A 17,978-nucleotide genomic window follows, 5' to 3' on the forward strand; every position below is an offset into this window, starting at 1 on the left:
AACACATGACATGATGCTGCTGTGCTGTGGGTTTACCTGCCTCCACAAGTAGCAGCTAATGAATGACACAGAGGCAGGAAACTCAATTCAGTGGCATCACCCCATCTAACTCCAAGAAACACTAGTTATCAGGGATAAAGGAAAGAATCCCAGAGCTAATTGATAATTGCCAGGTTTCTGCTGCACCACCAGATCCAGCACATTTGCCAACACGTTTTCAGCGTGAATAAGCATAACAAACAAGAAGAGAAGATATTGTTCCCTTCATTAGGCCTGTATTTAAAAAAATGCAAAAAAGCAATACCACATGTAATAGAGACATTCACAAGAAAAAGAATATTGCCCTGTCATCTTTATGCTGTACAGGATACTTACTCTCTGTGTTCTTGAGGATGCGAGGAAACACCTTGGATCTATTTACATGTGAAATGGTTGCGATACATTGAAAAAAAGTACAAAAGTGACCAACAGTTTCCCAACATTAATTATAGTAACATCATTTTCTAATATGAACATAATACCAAAATAAGGTTTTGTATCTTTTTTTTAGAAACTGCCATAAAACTTCCCTTTCTGCACATAAATTAAAAAGGAATGACATTTAAAAAGATCAAAAATATTTTTTAAGTTATTAACTCAAATATACAGAAGTGATTCATTTAAATATGTACATATTTACAAAAATGCACTTGCACAATCTGAAAATAAACTGTTATCAGTCTGAGAGAACCAAATATCTTCTTGTGGTAAACTTAGATGGGCATGGCAGTCTTTGACAGTTGCTATTGAGACAGAAAGAATGATAGTTCAGGCACTTGGTATGTGCTTCAATACTGCATTTCTAAGGGTAATTAAACCAATTGACAGATTAAATTAAAAAAGGCCACTTATTCTAACCATCCCAGTTTGAAAGATCTCTATAGATTTTCTTCTGTTCACAGAATAAGGCAATCTTTTTTCAAGGGGACAAACTTGTAGAAGTATAGAGAGAAGTTTTTAGTAAATATTAACAAGGAAGACACTTCTTGTTTTCTTCCTTAAGTTCAGCAACTGTCCTCACCAGGAGGATTCCCAGCCACTGTTGTAACAATTTAAAAAAAAAAAAATCCCCTCCATTTGTAAACATGTTAAGCTTTCTGTGAGAAAGCCTTTGAATTGAAATACAAACTTCTCTCCTCTGCCTTACAAGTAGATTCTAAGTAAAATTTACAAAAATAGCAACTATCAAGATTACTCTATCACTGACAGTCAGTGAATAATTTATACAAGGTTAAAAGAACAAAATAAAGTTTTATTATTTTAATTTTTTTATTCAAATAAAGTAACTATGAATAGTTGACTTCAGACAGTAAGTGTCTTTTATGCACAATGGAGAGGCCAATTTCTCCATTGTTTGTTTTAAACGTAAGCAATGTAGTCATGGTCCAAACACAGATTTAGTCTCTTTCCACCTTCAAGATTTTTTGTGTTCACATTTTTTACAGATCTGTTGTCCATTTGGTTGTCTGAGAGTGTTCTTAACCGGACTATTCTCTAATGAGTCCATTGCTACCTTTGTTGTCAAAGGTTTAGAAAGTTTGTAGAGAGGAATTTGTCCTTTCCATAACCTCTTTTTCTTCTCCTCCTCTTCCTCCTCTGCCTCATACTCTGTGTACTCCTCTACCCCATCGTAAGTTCTTTTTGAGGAGATATAAAATTTTCTGTTCATAATGAATGCCGTATGAACTGTAAGGTCTATCTATAGGATTCCAATAGGGTTTAGAGGTGCCCACTGATTATTTGTATCCTCTTCACTGGATGGGCGGTTTCTTCTCTCTCTTTTCTTCTCTTTCGTGTCCACCACACACAAATTATTATTGGCAGGTTATCCATACAATACTAAAAACTACACACAGGATTGGAAACCAGATAATCTAGAAAGCAAAGCAAACACAACTTAGAAAGGGAATCCTGAAACGATTTGCAGTGCAAATGAAATCTCCAAAAGGCAGAATAAACACCATTTGCAGTGAGCCATGCAATCAATGAATTGTTTTGCAAACTAATGAGTCAGGACCCAGGAAGCAACTATCATATTTATACTGAATTTTTAATAAGGGCTGCTTTGAAATGCATTAAATGTCTGCTTCAATTATCAACAGTCACAAAATATCTATCTATCATTATCCGAGAAAATATAAGTAGATGAGCACATAGAACTCTTAATAGTCAAGATGTTATTTAAAAAAGGAAATCTGTATTATAACTATGTATCTAATTTGTTTGTCATTTGAAATACCTGTGCCAGTCATTTATGACACAGTGAGTTAAGCACATTTGGACATAGAAGAACAGTCTTTCAATGCAAATATTGGGATTATTTTTGAACCAACTCCCCCTCCCCCCCCCCAAAAGAAGAGTGGTTGGAATGTTATTCCTGTCACTGCTCCGTGCAGAACTGTAGTGAAATAGTCATGATTTGTGAAGGGGGCATCTCCACTTCTACAACATAACACAATCATAAATTTAAAGTGGAAAGTTATCTGGATAGACATGTGGAAAAGGCATTTATTTTAGTACTTACCACATTTCCTATTTAGAATTGATTCCTTCTTTCTATGGGCAAGTATAGAAGGAATAGGGTAACGCATTTCAATAAAAAAGGAAAGACAGAATTTTACTTACATTTTTAACTTAAGCATCGCTATTATAGAACATTAAAAAAATCAAACCAAACCTCAGTGCTTAAAAGATGTTCAAACAAAAATGAAACACAATAGTCTATTTCTATTTTACATTCTAAGCAAACTACTATGGGTTTTTTTTTTTTAAACATGACTGACAATTTGGTTAAGGGAAGGGATTGCTAAGTGAAACCATGATTATGCTTACAACCTTACTTCAATTTTCTTTTGCCTTACTGACCTGCAAAGGTTGTAAATGCAAAGCTTAGTCATAAAATTACTTTTTCATTACCACGGTAACTGCAAACAGTAGCTAAAGAAGTAGTACCTATACTATGAAATCAGTATATTCTGAGATAGGCACTCTGTCTCAAATGCATATTTCATCTTACCTGATGAAGAAGAATTCCCAACTACTATGGTCTCTATTTTGACTTCTGTTACTGCAAGCATAACTGTGCTGTTTTGCCGTCTTGTAATTGCATTTACTATAGTATTGGCAGCATTCTGTATGAGACTATTATCCGTCTCGTCCTGATGCAAGATGAAAGACTAGGAAGAAAAGGCAACAGGAAAACTTACATTTAAAAGTAACTAATTTATTGAGATTGATGATGGGGAACTTGAGAATTCCAGTTGACTGTTGTGGCATGAAGATTGGTTTCAAGCTAATATGAAAAGAAGATAAAAAGTAAGGTTTCCTTCTCTATGAGGTCCGACTTTGGGCACAATGCTTATTCAGTTGTTTGGCCAAGGGAATCAGTGTTGTCTGAAGACATTTTCATAGTCATGTGGCCAGCATGACTATACACCAAAGGCTGTTACCTTCCTAACAAAGAAGTATTTATTAATCAAGCATTCTTTCAAACTGCTAGGTGGGCAGTTTATAATATGAAACTATTATACTGATATAACTCTTATAATATAATACTTAAGTATATTCTTATGCTAATAGTCATCTTCCTTCCCTCCTCCCTCCCTTCCTTTCTATAGTAGCCTAATTGATTCCTCAATCCATTGACTCAACTGCTTACATACTGAAGATATCTTATTATTTACAGCAAACTAAACTGAATTAACATTTAAAAGTTTTTGATGTATTATCTAGCTAGATAGTTGCATTAATGTTATAATCTGATACATATACTACATAAACTTTCTTCAATTTGTATCATAGATGCAACCATAGTTGGGCAACTTAGCTAAGAATGATCAGCCAAAATTATTCAGTCAAAACAATGTCATCAAGCAGTCTTCAGTCCCTTCAAACCACTTTCTTAGTTTCTAGGCTGAACTCATCTTATTACCTTTCTGGTATTCAAGGCACTTTAGTTCAGCCAGACAAGATAAATCTTATTTATACAGCTGCCTATCTTGCAAATGTTATTCCGGTCAGTTAACAGTATTTTAAAAGGCATAATAAATGAAAAATTTTAAAAAACAGCAAAAGAAAAGGATAGGCAATATATAACCGAGAAACTAAACAACCAATCCAACTAGGCTCAATTAGCTTACCAATCCCTATGTCTGAAAAAATAGCTAGGGCTCAACAGCTTTCAAAATGGCTAATAGGGTCAAAGTTAGCCTAATATCATGTCCTATGGTGTCCCACAGGGCTGGCTCAACAGAAAAAAAATGTGCTTCATGAGTTGTATACATGCTATTATCTTATCAATAAGGCCTGGAACATATCCCTCCTGCAGATTGGGATAGGCAGAGACAACTGGAAAAAGGCTGTATGCCATGAACACTTTATAGATGGCAACCAGCACTCTGAATTGCACTAAGAAGCCTACTAGAAGCCAATGCTGTTTGCATAGTGAAAATATAACATATATCGCTGATTGCTTATGCTTCTGATTCTGGACCAACTCCACTCTTGGACGTTCTTCAAGAACACCTCCATGTAGATCACACTGCAGTAATTCATATGGGAGGTGACCAAAGCATGAGTGACTATGTGCAGTGCTTCTCCAGAGATCATCCATCAGCATGATTAATGCAGTCCCACACTGGGGACTGAAACCTGAAAGAGGTCTAAATAATCCACTTCCTCAAGATTGTGCTCTGAAGCTGCAGCACAACCATCCTAGGAACAATTTTCTCTAAAAAGGGAAGAGATGGGATGAATGTGGGCAAATGGCATGGTTTTTGGTTTTTGGAAAGGAAGTGAATCACCCACTTCTAGTCTTGTACACTGACTAACCTAATTTTAAGAGTAAAACAGTGGAAAGGTCAGTCTACCATTGAAATTTATTAATTAAAAGCAAATCAAACTCCTTCCGTATTGCTCGAGGAGTAAGTAGAAATATAATTTAACAGAGAAACACCCAGCTGTTTATAAGTACCCCATGATATAAAGAACCTTGCATTTCCATTGTCTTAGCCATGAAAGGACCACGTTTTGATATACTAACTTCTTTGTATCATTTTATTATTCCAATTTTGGTATCAAATTCTATCTATCTATTACAGGTAGTCCTCGACTTGTGACCTGTTGCTTAGCGACTATTCCAAGTTACAATAGATCTCCCCATGTCTACTTAACTATATATGCCCGATCATCCTATGGTGAAATCTAGAATAATTTTTATAAATTCTAAAAATACTTTTATCTTTTGGCCTTGAACAAAGGTATATCAAGTAGGTTAGCACCAAAATTAATTAAAAACAGGTGACAAATAATTAAAAATAGCAAACAGTCATGCTGAAAGCAAATCTAACACCCACACATTCTCTGCATTTTCTTCATCTCTTAAACTGAATCACACTCCATTTCCATTTGCATTAAGTCACACATCTGTCTTTAATAACTGAATGAACATTCACTTTATATGGACCTGAAGGGATTATTTCTCTTTCACTGAAGAAAGAGACAAACCCTTTCTCCTTCTGGGTCATATCAACACTTACGTTCTTTCTTTGTTCAACATTCTGCCCTTTTCTTGGACAGATTCACTCATAATAAGCCAGTTCTCAATAATAATCAGCTCATTATCCAAATCTTGGGTAGTTATTACTATATTACTAAGCAAAATACAGCATTACCCAGAAGGGACAGTTATTTAAACTTAACAAAAATGTAATACTTACAACAGCGACTTCCACTGCATTCTCTATGGAGGATAGGTCACACAACACTAACAATATTTTTTCACTAGAAACAGATCTAGTTGCTGGTAAATATCTTATTTCAGAGCATACATTTTCAACAGTAGTGCCCTAAGAGAAGAAAATGTAACAACCGGAAATAAAAAATTAAAGTGCATATTTATTTTATAGAAAATTTAAACTATTAAACAAAAAGGAAATCAGTGTTATAACTTAACAACATATGGAAAGTTCTTATGTTATAATCTGTATAAGTAATATTAGAAACACTATTCTCATATTCAGCAATCTCACTGGACTGCTATATACTTGACTGGAGATATGCAAGGAGATAGTGCATGACAAATTTTGACAAATGTATTTTTTTCCCCTATCTCTAAAGCAAAAAGAAGAGATAGTGGCCAGAAATGAGGTTCTGGTAGTCATCTGCAAAAGATGCACCCTTTTCCCTTCTCCCAGAAAACAAAACATTAATGCTTAAAGATGCTGGCTAAGAAAGCAGGAGATGGTGAGTTCTAATCTAGAAAATTGGCTGGGTGTCTTTGGGCTAGTCATTTTCTCTCACAGGGTTGTTGTAGGGTAAAAAGGAAGAAGGAGTATTGTGTTGACCATTGTATTAATACATCTTGTTAATAAAAGTGGGTTAAAAATCAAATCAGACCAGATCAAATCATAAATAAAGAAGTGTGGATGGTGGAGAATCTGAAAATAAAGTTTGGTGAACTGGAGGCAAAGCATAATCCTTATAACTAATTCTCTTAAGATAAATACTTTCCAAATAATATGGGTAGTCCTCGACTTACAACAGTTCATTTAGTGACCATTCAGAAATACAAACAGCACTGAAAAATGTGACTTATGACCATTTTTCACTCTTATGACCATTGCAGCATCCCATGGTCATATGATTTACATTTGAATGCTTGACAATTGACTCACATTTATGATGGGTGCAATGTCATATGAGTCATGTGATCCCCTTTTGTGACCTTGTGATAAGCAAAGTCAATGGGAAAGCCAGATTCACTTAACAACCATGTTACTAATTTAAGAACTGCAGTGATTCACTTAACAAATATAAGAAAAGTAAAATGGAGCAAACTTAACAAATTTCTCACTTAACAACATAAATGTTGGGTTCAGTTGAGGACTATCTATAGTGTGAATGCCATTACTTCTAATAAACAGCAGAGTAATATGAAATCTACATTTTCAACAAAGGGTAAGAATGAAGATAGCTGGCAAAGTTTCTATCACAAAGAAAATTAATATGAAACAGAGTAAATTCCTAGTTTGGTAACCAATTTCAACTTCTATCCTTTGAAGACGCTTTTAAAAACAAGAACAAGCTACAAAAGCTAGGATTTTGTCATCTAATTCAAGTGGACATAGTTTATCACCAAGACTAATAAAAGAAAGGTGACGATTCTAGATGATTCCTTCTGACACATATACTATCCTCTAGGTGCCCAAATCCAAAATGCAAAAGAGCACATTATATCTACCAATTACACATTTTTCTTACTCATCCACGTTGAGTACAGAAAAGGCAACACTTCCAGCATGTCAAAAGTGACATCACGGCTTTGAGGAATATTAAGTATTAGGGAAAAAAATATAGGATATCATAAGATGAGAGATTCATGACTTGAAAATGGAAAAAACACTTGGGTGTGGGTCAAGTAATGAGAGTTTTAGGCTGCATTAGAAGAAAGACTACCGTATTTTTCAGAGTATAAGACGCACCGGAATATAAGACGCACCAAAATTTTGAAGAGGCAAATTAAAAAAAAAAAAAGCTTCTGCACTCTGTAGACCTCCCCAAAATGGCCCATTTTTTGTCAAAAAAAAGGGCATGAATAGCCCTTAGGAGGTTTACAGAGTGCTCCTGGAGGCTGGGGAACAAGCAAAAAACAAGCCTGTTTTTCATGAAAACAGCACTTTTTGTCAAAAAAGGGCACCCATAGCCTTTAGGCGGCTTATAGAGTGCTCCTGGGGGCTGGGCAAAAATTCTGCCTTCCCTAGCCCCCCAGGAACACTCTACAAGCCTCCAAAAGGCTATGCGTGGCCATTTTGATGAAGGGAGCGGAGTTTCAGGAAGCCAAAAATGCTGTATTCAGTGTATGAGATGCACCCAGATTTTCACCCTCTTTTTTGAGGGAAAAAGGTGCATCTTATACTCCAAAAAATATGGTATATCAAAGATACATAAAAGTATCTTAGTCATAAAACATAAAACACCTTATTCTCTTCTATTCTAGTTTGTTGAGATCAAACCCAGAATACTATGTACAATCCAGGGTACTGCATTTCCGGTATACTGATGGGTCAATACATGTTCAGAGGATGGTGAGAGACATGTCATTATACTCTATAAGGGCAAGTTGAAGGAATTTAGAATGTTACATTTGGAGAAAAGAAGATTGTGAAAAGACATTTTATCAATGTTTAGGTACATTAAAAATGGCATAAGATCATAGTCAGGAAATTGTTTCCATTTTCACAGAATCAATCAGGATGTTGACTAAATGGATCAAAATAGGTATGTATAAAAAATACCTGAATTCTCATTTATATAATTTTTTTCCACTTAAGGATTCCAATTCTTCAACAAAGAAAATATTTTCAAGAAATGCAGAGAAGAAATGTACCAGTCACAGAGTTTTGTCCTCTACTCTCTTGAGTATCACAAGAAATTCCTCTAAGAAGAATTCAATTATTAAGAAACAATTTGATATTCCACCCAAAATGTACTAATTGACCATGGTGGCTATGAATGGGAAAATGTGAAGATCAGAACAAATTAAGTGTGATGGGGATAGGATCCAAAATCTTTGTAAAATTTGGCCTGCTTCCAAAATTGTTGCATTTCCTTTCCAAGTGATACAGATGGAATGGTAGCACAAGGAAGCTACACCAGCTGACCAAATAGAACCCATCCTGCCAAAAAGCTCATTCCACAAAAGGCCAAATAATAGGCAAATTCTGAAAAAGATATGCAAGTAAGGTCATTCCCAATAGACTTTTGGAAATTTTGAAGTCCCAATATATTCCAGGAAGAATATATAAATAATTTACTCAATACTTGTAGCAGAAGCAAACTTGGAACCAATTATAATAATATTTTACTATTTTTCCACACATCTACCTATTTTTTATATCAAAAGCTGGTGACAATCTTAAATAAGACACATGGAATCCTTCACAATTAGAAAAAATGATTTTATACAAGACAGCTGATTTTTAGTAACATTCCACATAACCAGACAGGAATAGTTTCCTAAGAAAAAGATCAGTACACAATACCAACAGACTTCAAAATAAAATGAAACTTTCTCTCTCACTGCCTTCAAAGCAGAGGACAAAAAACAGAAATGGTAAAAGTGCTACATACAATAACAATTAGAGTTTTGCTAGCAACATGATCAATTACAAAACAGTAGGATGTGTGAAACATTAGCAAAATTTAAACAAAACTTAAATGTCTTACCTGGGGTACTTTATCTCTGTTAAAAATCAGAGTAATTCTTGCACAGCTGTTGTCCAAGTGGCCCGAATTAGGGAAGCACTTGATGTTAACAAGTAGAGGTTCTGATTCACTGCATTCTCCCCAGTCAATGCAAGGTGGTTGGAAACATTTGATGTATGAATTTTCTTGGCATTCTTGGCCTCTAGGACATTGGTAACTAGAACGGTCCCCATGTTTGGTAAGCAAACAAGATTTCCTTCCACACCATACCTAGAATTTAATACAGACCTATTGATTTCAATGGACTATAAAAGGAAACACTAAAGGAGATTTACAATTAATTCCTATCACTGTCTGTTCATGCCATTCAATTCTTGTTTCTTATCTACATGTAGTCCTCAGTTAATAATGCTAACTGGAATTGAAATGGTGTACAAGTAGGCTGGTGACATGTGGCTTCCACACAGTTGGGGTAGCTGCTACTAGGCAGGAGAGGGTGCACGAGTGGTAGGTGAAGTATGGTGTGCTGCTGGGCAAATGACTGTATGTGGGTGGCTGAAAAATGCAGGGTGAGTGTGGTGGGGCTGGCTGCTGCTGGGAAGGGAAGATGTGTGGGTGGTCAGTGTGGCATTAGTACAGTGGGGCTGTAGCTGGGCAAGGGAGTGTGTGTAGGTGGATGGCAAGGCAGTGCTGGAGGCGACTGCTGCCAGTTGGGGGAGAGTGCAAGTGACTTGCCAGAATCACCTGCAACTTTGCCTGCTGGTTTCCCCATTGCTTGTGGGAAGCTTGCAGGGAAAGTTAAAAATGATGGTCATGTGACTGCATGATGTTGCAATTTTTGTAAGTGGGAGACAGTTGCCAAGTGTCCGAACACAATCACGGCTGCAGGGTTGCTGGAATAGCTGGTCACAAGTACCACTTGTTCAGTGCCATTGTAACTTTGAATGATTACTGAATGAATAGTTGTTAAACGAGGACTACCTATATATGAAACTAGAGGCTATTCTTTGTGATGCTAGACATGGACAGCTAGTGGACAGCTAGAAAAAAATCCTTGGAATTTTGTTTTTATATATGACAACTATAGAGAGATTACTATATGCTCAAAAGTAGAAAGATCTTACATTACCCACAATAAAGGAATGGTTAGAGAAAATGATGGAACTTGCAGAGATGGCTAAACTGACTTCTATCACAGAAAACAGTGTCTATATTTATGGCTGACTTGAACCCCCTTATAGATTTTTTTCAGGAAACTAAGAAATGCAGTTATGACTAGTGAATTTGATGACTAGAAAAAGATAGATGTGGTATTTTTTGTAATCACAGAGATAACTTTGTGGGCATTGTTATATTTGCTACAAAGGAAATTGGAAAGTCCTTCCTTCCATCTTCTCTCTCTCTCTCTCCCTCCCTCTCTCTTCTGTATTAGTTTGCATTAGTTTTTAAGTTCTCTTTAAATTTTTTAATAATACAAAATAGGACTACTTGTATGTCCAATTTGGCCATTCACAATTATTAGTACTACAATATTATGATTTAAGGACCCAAACAGATGGGACAAAAGTATGGTTCTGCACCCAGATAGGGCATATTCTTATTCTCACATCTGAAGTAGGGCTGCAGCCTACTCTTCCTTATTTGCTTGCCCAGTCCTAGCTATGATGGCACCTTGATGTAGTTTTAGGAATGTAGCAATCCTTCTACTAACCCTGTTTAGGTGCAAAACCATTTCGTCTCAGCTTGAGGGAGGATCCACAATGCCAAGTAAGCTGCTGCTATACTTCTGGCAGTCACATATTTTTGCTGTTTGGGTGGTAAGCTGAAATTCTCTTTTATCTTGTGTCCATCTAGTTTGCTCCCATTTTACTTGTAATACCCACTGAAATTGACAGGCAAGAAGTGCCACAGTTTATCATTCTTTTCTGATAGTTCCTGTAGGAGATGCCTGTCCCATATAGCTTACTTTTTCCTAAACAATGTTGCTGGTGACAGAATATGATTTAGAGGCTTGCACTGTGGTCCAAGAGCCATGAATTTTAAGATCTGAGTTTTAAAGTATTGTTTTATCAGCCCTAGCCACAAATCTCTGGGCATTGGAAATGTTCTCACTCTAAAAACATTCAGAGGAAGGTTGCCATAAAGATCAATACATTCATTTGTCATTGTTTAAAGTGGGAGAAGAAACCACTGCAAATTTACCTTGGTACAATCAATGTGTCCATCCAGACAATGGCAACTGTTGCATTCTTCATCCCATCTACTCCTGTGAGGAAAGGACTTTCCTTTAAACCAGCAAGATTTTCCAGAGCCTATAACTAAGAAGAAAAAAGGGAAGGAAAGGCAGCAATTTAAGAACAGGTAAATTTAACCAAGGAAGAAAATGTCAAGTTCAAGTTTGCAGATAGTGTCTGGCAATCACTGATATGCAAGTTGTAAACTTCAATATCTAATTTCTTACTTTAGTTTACAGCTTTAAATTACCTTCTTGGCATCTTGTTCCAGCTCGTCCAGCAGGACAAGTACACCTGTAACCATTTATTTCATCAATGCAAGTAGCACCATATGCACAAGGAGAGGACTGGCATTCATCAATATCTAAAGAAAAGGAAAATTCAAGGGATTTAGAAAAAACAAGTGCTCAATGTATGAGTGGCTACTGATATTAGCAACTTTTACTAGAATTTATTCAGATATTGTATTAGTAGCCGTTTCCCAAAATTATGGCTTTGAGATGCATTGAATTAGACTGAGTCGCATGACCATTAGTTATAGTGTCTGAAGATGATGGGTGCCATACTCCTCTATATATAGAGATCTGATGCTAGGAAACCTTTATTTTTTTAAAATGCCTCTTACATTTTCTTTGAGACTATCTTACTAAAGCAGAAAATATGAAAGTGAGTTTTACTTGTTAACCATCTCCTCCACATGGAAGCCAACTATTTCTATTTCTAAATAGAGAAAATCCAACCTCTGTAAGAAAATCAGTAGGGTTTCAATTATGGCAAAGAACGAATCTAACCTGCTTTCTTTTGAAACCAGTGCTTTTGAATATATATATAAATAATGGAATATATAAATTTATAAATTATCAATATTGTCTCGAGTGAGCAATATTTACTCAGACTCTGGGACTTAAAAAGCTAATTAAGAAAAATCAGAATTATTTTCAGCTGTAAAGAAAGCTCAGAGACTTTTTGTTCAAACACAAATAAAAACAGTTTGCCAGCAATTCTTATATAATGCAGTAATATTGCTGAGCATTCCAGAAAAAGAGCATTCTGTTCAAAATGTAATATCTCTCCAAATGGATCAAACTGTAATGTAATATCAAAATGTAATATCTCTCCAAATGGATCAAACTGTAACTATAGTCACTATAGTCACAGAGGCTGGTCATCTGTGAATGCATAGCTATAGAATACATAGAACTCTGTTTGGATCCACTTGGAATTAAGATTTATGTCTGTGCCTTTTAGCAGAGTTAGCAAACATTGACCTAGATATCTCCAAATACAGTCTACCATTTGTGCCTCATAGGAAATCTAGAGTAAATGAGTCTAAAAATCTTAGAACTTAGTTTTGTCTGATTTGAGACAAAACAAGTATCTTATGCCTTAGAAAGCTTAAGTTTAAAACAAAAGTAAAACATGTTTGCTGGGGATAGGTTAAGAGGCAACCTTTCCAGTCTAAAAAAAGAAAGGGATTCAAAAATATTAGCACTGCCCACTCTAATTTATTATGTTACTGGCCACATTCATGTTACTCCCTGACATGGTAGGAGGAAACAGCTGACAAATAAGATTAATGAATGATATTTGCCAGATACAGGCTTGAACCCAACATTGGCTTTACCTGATGCTACCACCTAGTCATCTAGAACTTCTTAGAACTCAAAATTCTAAATTACTTGGTGGTGCAGATCTTGTAAATCAGAGGTTCCCAAGCTGTGGGCCGCGGCCTGTTGACCACCCAGCTGCGTGAGTGGCTGGCCAATGAGCACACGTTCCCCCCACTCGCATTAGCATATGCGTGTAAAGGTGCCTGTACCTCTGCCTCAGACCCAAAAAGGTTGGGGAACTCTGCTGTAAATCATGGATCTGCTACCTTGAGTGGGGACCCCAAAGGAGTACACAGTTGTGAAGTTTGTTGGTGCCATTAAGAGCTCTCCCTACGCCTTACTAAATTTAACAGGGTGTAATTATTTTTACATTTAATCAATTTTTTTAAAAAAATTCTAACATTTTTAATTTTTATATGTTTTATATTTTGATGCTTTGTTGTGCACCACCCACAGTCCCTCTTTGCGGGAGATGGGCAACTCAGAATGTAAAATACAAATAAGTCAAATTTTTAAAAAACCACTAGAATTAAAACAAAAAGACCAGATACCTCCTCACCAGCAAATCAACACCCAGATAACAGGGATTAACAACCACGCAAACAATCACGCAGTAAACAATACCCTAATCAAGAAACAACCAATTCAGGCTAACAACAAGCAGTAAACAAAAAGAAACTGTCAAGGAGAAAACAATACCCCCATCAATGTTGACAAGGAAAGCTATTGTATAAAAACAAGAGAAAAAAACCCACTCCCTTCTAGCACTGAAAGTGTTCCCTTACTTAAGTAATCCCAAAGGTGCTGTTCAAAAGTCAACTGAACTTTGTTTTTTTCCTTGAAAATGCTTTGATGCTCATCCAAGAAGCTTCTTCAGTTCTCGGATCAAAATTGAAACATTTTCAAGAAGAATTAAGTCCAGTTGCCTCTTGAAGAGCATCCTAGGGGCAACCATGATCTGGGTGACTGAGAATCTCCATAGACATCTAGTCAGATAATGAATTTTCTGCAACAGAGCACCAAGAATTCCACAGTTCAAACCTGAGCTACTATATTCTCTTCTATTGTTAATATACTATGCTTGCAAGAAATCACAAGTAAAATGATGTGCTAATAGTCATACTTGGTGTAAAATACAGTGCAGCAATTTAAAGTAATAATTCACGATTGGTGTAATACTAAAATATCAGGGCTTCTCAAGACCTTAGTAAGGCCATAAACAAGTTTTTAGAGTGGAAGCTAGCTTGAGAAAAGCACTTTGGCTGAGAGAACAAAAGATGGTGAGTAGGTGAGAAGCTTTGGACATATGTGTCAGGGCTTTCCAGGGTGATTGTTCTAAACATAAGCAAGACAAAGTGTGCTTATTCAGTGAAGGGAATCTGTCCCTGAACTCCTTGTATTTGAAATAAAGCAGCATTCAAAGCTCGTAGTCCCAAAACAAGGGAGAAACCTTTTAAGAGATGTGTATCCCAATATAAACACAGAAATGACAACAGAGAGAAAATTGTAATTAGTAAAAAAATTAAAATGGAAAGATTTGAACTGCAAATAACAAATGGAACTGTCCATCACTGAAAAATAATTTAAAAGAAATAGAATTTAAATAAAGGACAGGACAAAATTCCTACCATCTTGGTTCTGGAATATTCTGAATGATCTCTGCAGAGGTTCATAACCCATGTATAAATCATAAATATCACAATGAAGAAATATATAGAGAAATATACAGTAATAATAAACAAATATACTACAGGACACCCTTAAGTTGAGTTGAATATAGAAATTCTCTTTTAAAGTTCCTGACTGGATATACTAGTATTATACATTTGTTTGGAAGTAGCAGATAATTTAAATACAATTTAAACCACATTATTTATAATTCCATTTATAAAATATATATTATAATTTATAAAAGGTTATTTATAAAATGATATCTAATAACAAAGAGAGCACCATTTTTGTAAGACAAACATCAGCATCAATGATTAATTCAATTAGTTTTTGCTTCATTATTTGAGGTACAGCTGACTAAAACTTACTCAATGCTTGGTTGAGGATAAGACATGACAACAGTGTGAATTTTTCACTCCTTTTCCTATACTGATACTTACTGATTCTGCAGTCAGGACCAGCAAACCCAGGTGCACATTCACAGCGAAACCAATTCACACCATCAACACAGATGCCTCCATTGTAACTGTAAAAATGATAAATCTATCATCGCAATGAAGGCTGTCAACAGTTTTTCAAGCTGAGAGAACATTAGTTCTTGTATAAAATAATGTGCTGAAATTTAAATTTATTTCTATCCATAATCACTGTATTACTTAGTCAACATGGCAAAATTCAAGTAGTGTAGTTAATTTATAATGTATGATTATTTAATAAAACATTTCTGTTTTCTTAATTTGTTAATTTAAGTTAACGGAATCTTAAATCACACTGAGCAAATGACTTCTATTAACAGAAGCAGTAGGTAAAGAATTTTAATAATGGGTAATAACAAACTTGATTTAAACTCCCCAAATTCTATTAAAATGGGTAATTACATACATTTTATAGGAATATATATATATATATATATATATATATATATATATATATATATATATATATATATATATATATATATTATTATTTCAAATGTAAGAGACATTTTAGCAATGTGACTATATAATTCAAAGGAAACTAATCCAGTCACATTGTTTAGATTTTACTTCAAAGAAGGATATGAAGTTTTAGAATTTTATGACTTAAGAAACAGGACATTTTGAATGCAATTATATTAAGTTGCATAATTTCCTAAATTCTGTAATCTCAAGGAACTGAGATAGGCATGAGAAAGCCTTTTAAGAACTATTCATTTTGTGGTTGCCAAGAATTGACAATGGCATACAATCAAGAGTACTGACCCATGAAGCGGACCATTGGGAAACTTTAATAATGAAGATGCAATTAAGAAGTATTTTCTCAAAAATACTAAAATAATGTGATAATTAAAATCTGGAATGAAGAGTCCCTTAAAGATTTCCTATTCAACAGAAAGGTTAAGCCAGTGTTTTTCAACCTTTTTGTGCAAAGGCACACTTTTTTCATGAAAAAAAATCATGAGGCACACCACCATTAGAAAATGTTAAAAAAATTTAACTCTGTGCCTATATTGACTATATATAAAGTGTTTTTCCCACGGCACACCTTACACTATGTCACGGCACACTAGTGTGCCGCGGCACAGTGGTTGAAAAACACTGGGTTAAGCGACTGGGGAAAGAAGCAAAGTCAAGCCCAATATTCAAGGGGTCATATTCCCAAGATATGAACAAGAGTTACCTTTTTCCTATTTGCTCTCCTACTCTAAATATGGATATCAAATAACGAGATCTAAATAATTCTATTTTAAATTGGATTATTCAAGTAATTGTCTTTTGAGCTAATTTGTCTACACAAAACTTTGCAGCTATCAATCTGATACAACAGATTTCTTAGGAGCAGAAATTAGTTAGTAAATAAGTATAGAGAAGTGCATTTGGTAAACCCAGCACAGTTGCTTAAAATCGATGAGAAGATTTTGAAACAAGATCATTTATTTTTATTGCTGTATTAGGGTATTTTTAAGAAGAATTATCATACTCACCATGGGTGTGGATTGCAATCATTAATATCTAAAAAAGAAAAAAGTGAAATAATTACTCATCTGAAGTATATAAACAGTATTCAATGTAGACTATAACTTAGCTATTCCATCTAATTTTTGTACATATTTCTCTATAGTTTCTCTATAGTATGTACAAAAACTTTCCCCCAACAACATACAATAGTAATGGCAACTTTATACATATAGCGCAATTTGTTTTTATATGTAGTCACAGTAGTATCAATTCTAAAGCTACAAGAAAGTGTTCTGGTGAAATAACACTAGTGCATTGTTAAATATGTAAACAGGAAACTCTTTTTCATGTTGGAACTTGAAAGTGGATGATGGGAGTTAAACCCTTGCTGCTAGATTTATATTCCAATTTTTCTCTGGGAGGTCTAAGTGGATTGTCTCTTCATCACAAGAGGTGAAATTAGTTGACTTGGGAGTTTGTTACTGGTTCAAAGTTAGTTTCATAGTTAAAGAGGTTATTGAGCCTTGATCTGCTCAGTCTCAGGCCAATATATGAGCTTATGTAAAACATATTTCTTCCCAAGCCTCATTCTTTGCCTCTAGTTGGCCAAGTATCAGAATTTAGGAAAAATAGTTATAGAAGTTAAACAAAGTGAGATCATAAACATTTTAATATTATTATTAAATAATGATAATAAAAATAATGATCTATTTAAAAATAGATTTTCCAACCCTACTTTATAGATACAGTACATGAAGAAATCCAAGTTTGTTTTTGATCTTAGAACTCTGGTCACAAAGACATTGAGATGACTTCTAGAGGTTTTAAAGTAATTATTCCACAACTGGGGTTCTTTTCTTATGAGCCTCTTCCCAGCATGTCTAATTAACATAGTAGACAGAAATGATGAGGTACGACAAAATGACGAAGCGTTGACTTGGGGAAGCAGATCTAAATGTACATCAGACTATTCACACCATTAATGTAGGGATATTCTCTGTGTTGCTATCCAATAAATAACTGGCAGAGATAATCGTACTTTTAAACCTTTACCCTTGCACCAATTAGCATAACAAAATGTTATGCCACAATGAAGAACCACAGGACAATGCAATTCATAAAGAAGTAAACTCTCTCTTATCTACTGTTTACATTGAATAATGCTAACAATCATCACTGCTCATACTTTATAGCACAAAAAACCATAATTTAAACACAGTTTATTCAAATATTTTCAATGCAAAAATTGGAAGATTTTGATCAAATGTAAAATTTTAAGCAAG

The 17,978-nt window shown here is 34.9% G+C and overlaps 1 protein-coding gene across 2 annotated transcripts in view; it reads right to left on the minus strand.

Annotated features, from left to right (window-relative positions):
* Nucleotides 1–1,615: 1,615 nt before the first annotated feature.
* The window catches only part of JAG2 (jagged canonical Notch ligand 2), a 75,843-nt gene continuing 59,480 nt past the window's right edge, over nucleotides 1,616–17,978 (minus strand). For both annotated transcript variants that reach the window (XM_032211381.1, XM_032211301.1), the window contains 8 exons: nucleotides 16,722–16,749; nucleotides 15,199–15,284; nucleotides 11,728–11,841; nucleotides 11,446–11,561; nucleotides 9,265–9,513; nucleotides 5,757–5,885; nucleotides 3,056–3,215; nucleotides 1,616–1,913 (listed from right to left, as the gene is read on the minus strand). In XM_032211381.1, the coding sequence (XP_032067272.1) occupies nucleotides 1,879–1,913; nucleotides 3,056–3,215; nucleotides 5,757–5,885; nucleotides 9,265–9,513; nucleotides 11,446–11,561; nucleotides 11,728–11,841; nucleotides 15,199–15,284; nucleotides 16,722–16,749 (917 nt within the window). In that variant the 3' untranslated portion in view covers nucleotides 1,616–1,878. The remainder of the gene's footprint in view (nucleotides 1,914–3,055; nucleotides 3,216–5,756; nucleotides 5,886–9,264; nucleotides 9,514–11,445; nucleotides 11,562–11,727; nucleotides 11,842–15,198; nucleotides 15,285–16,721; nucleotides 16,750–17,978) is intronic.

This window comes from Thamnophis elegans, chromosome 1 (genome assembly GCF_009769535.1).
Source record: "Thamnophis elegans isolate rThaEle1 chromosome 1, rThaEle1.pri, whole genome shotgun sequence".
NCBI classification, from domain to species: domain Eukaryota; kingdom Metazoa; phylum Chordata; class Lepidosauria; order Squamata; family Colubridae; genus Thamnophis; species Thamnophis elegans.